Source organism: Limulus polyphemus, unplaced genomic scaffold (genome assembly GCF_000517525.1).
Source record: "Limulus polyphemus unplaced genomic scaffold, Limulus_polyphemus-2.1.2 Scaffold18777, whole genome shotgun sequence".
Taxonomy (NCBI): Eukaryota; Metazoa; Arthropoda; class Merostomata; order Xiphosura; family Limulidae; genus Limulus; species Limulus polyphemus.
The window spans coordinates 1-1728 of NW_013684387.1; the positions used below are offsets into that span (position 1 = coordinate 1).

At 30.8% G+C, this 1728-nt stretch overlaps 1 protein-coding gene across 1 annotated transcript; it reads right to left on the minus strand.

Moving 5' to 3' along the window:
- Window positions 1-244: 244 nt before the first annotated feature.
- Window positions 245-1581, minus strand: LOC106477551 (FK506-binding protein 5-like; the record flags this gene model as incomplete). The annotated part of the gene is made up of 3 exons (XM_022381098.1): window positions 245-604; window positions 682-903; window positions 1162-1581. Coding segments are annotated over 3 exons (1002 nt in total), but the record flags the coding sequence as incomplete, so codon positions are not given.
- Window positions 1582-1728: the final 147 nt, after the last annotated feature.

Consider the following 1728-nt stretch of genomic DNA (forward strand, 5'->3'; position numbering starts at 1 on the left):
TAAGTGTTAATGAGGTAATAGAATTTGATGAACAGAATAAAACAGCAAGTGATAATGAGGTAATAGAAGAAGATGAACACAATGAAACAACAGGTGATCATGAGGTATTAGAAGATGATAAACAGAATGAAACCACAAGTGATAAAGAGGTAATAGAATATGATGAACAAAATGAAATAGCAAGTGATAATGAGAAAATAAAAAATCATGATCAGATTGATACCACATGTGATAATGCTATTACCTCATTATCAGTTGTCATTTCATTCTGTTCATCATCTTTTCTTATCTCTTTATCATTTATGGCTTCATTATGTTCCTCATCTTCTGTTACCTCATTAACACTTATGGCTTCATTTTGTTCTTCATCTTCTATTACCTCTTTATCATTTGTGGTTTCATTCTGTTCTTCATCTTCTATTACCTCATTATCACTTGTCATTTCATTGTGTTCATCATCTTCTATTTCCTCATTATCACTTGTGATTTTACTCTGTTCATTACATTCTGTTACATCATAATCAGTTGTTATTTCATTCTGTTCTTCATCTTCTAATACCTCATTATCACTTGTGGCTTCATTCTGTTCATCATCTTCTATTACTTCATTATCACTTGTGGTTTCATTTTGTTCATCATCTTCTTACTTGTGGCTTCATTCTGTTCCTCATCTTCTGTTACCTCATTATCAATTATTATTTCATTCTGCTTATCATTTTCTATTACCTCATTATCAGTTGTGGCTTCATTCTGTTCAACATTGTCTATTACTTCATTATCACTTGTGGTTTCATTGTGTTCATCATCTTCTATTACCTCTTTATCACTTGTGGTTTCATTCTGCTTATCATGTTCTAATACCTCATCATTTGTGGTTTCATTCTGTTCATCATCTTCTATTACCTCATTATCACTTTTGATTTTACTTTGTTCATTACCTTCTATTACTTCATTATCACTTGTGGTATCAATCTGATCACCGTTTTCTATTACCTCATTATCAGTTGTCATTTCATTTTGTTCTTTATCTTCTATTACATCATTATCACATGTGGTATCATTTTCTACTACCTCATTATCAGTTGTCATTTCATTCTGTTCTTCATCTTCTGTTACCTCATTATCATTTGTGGCTTCATTCTGTTCCTCATCTTTTGTTACCTCATTATCACTTGTGGCTTCATTCTGTTCCTCATGTTCTATTAACTCATTATCACTCGTGGTTTCATTGTTTTCATCATCTTCTACTATCTCATTATCACATGTGGTATGAATCTGATCATCATTTTCTATTACCGCATAATCAGTTGTTATTTCATTCTGTTCTTCATCTTCTATTACTTCATTATCACTTGTGGCTTCATTCTGTTCTTCATCTTCTATTACTTCATTATCACTTGTGGTTTCATTGTGTTCATCATCTTCATTATAACATGTGGTATCAATCTGATCATCATTTTCTATTTCCTCATTATCATATGTGTTTTCATTCTGTTCTTCATATACTATTACTTCATTATTACATGTGGTATCATTTTGATAATGAAGTAATAGACAATGTTGAACAGAATGAAGCCACAACTGATAATGAGGTAATAGAAAATGAAGAACATAATGAAATAATAATTGATAATGAGGTAACAGAAGATGAGGAACAGAATGAAGCCATAAGTGATAATGAAATAATAGAAGATGATGAACAGAATGAAACCACAAGTTATAATGAGG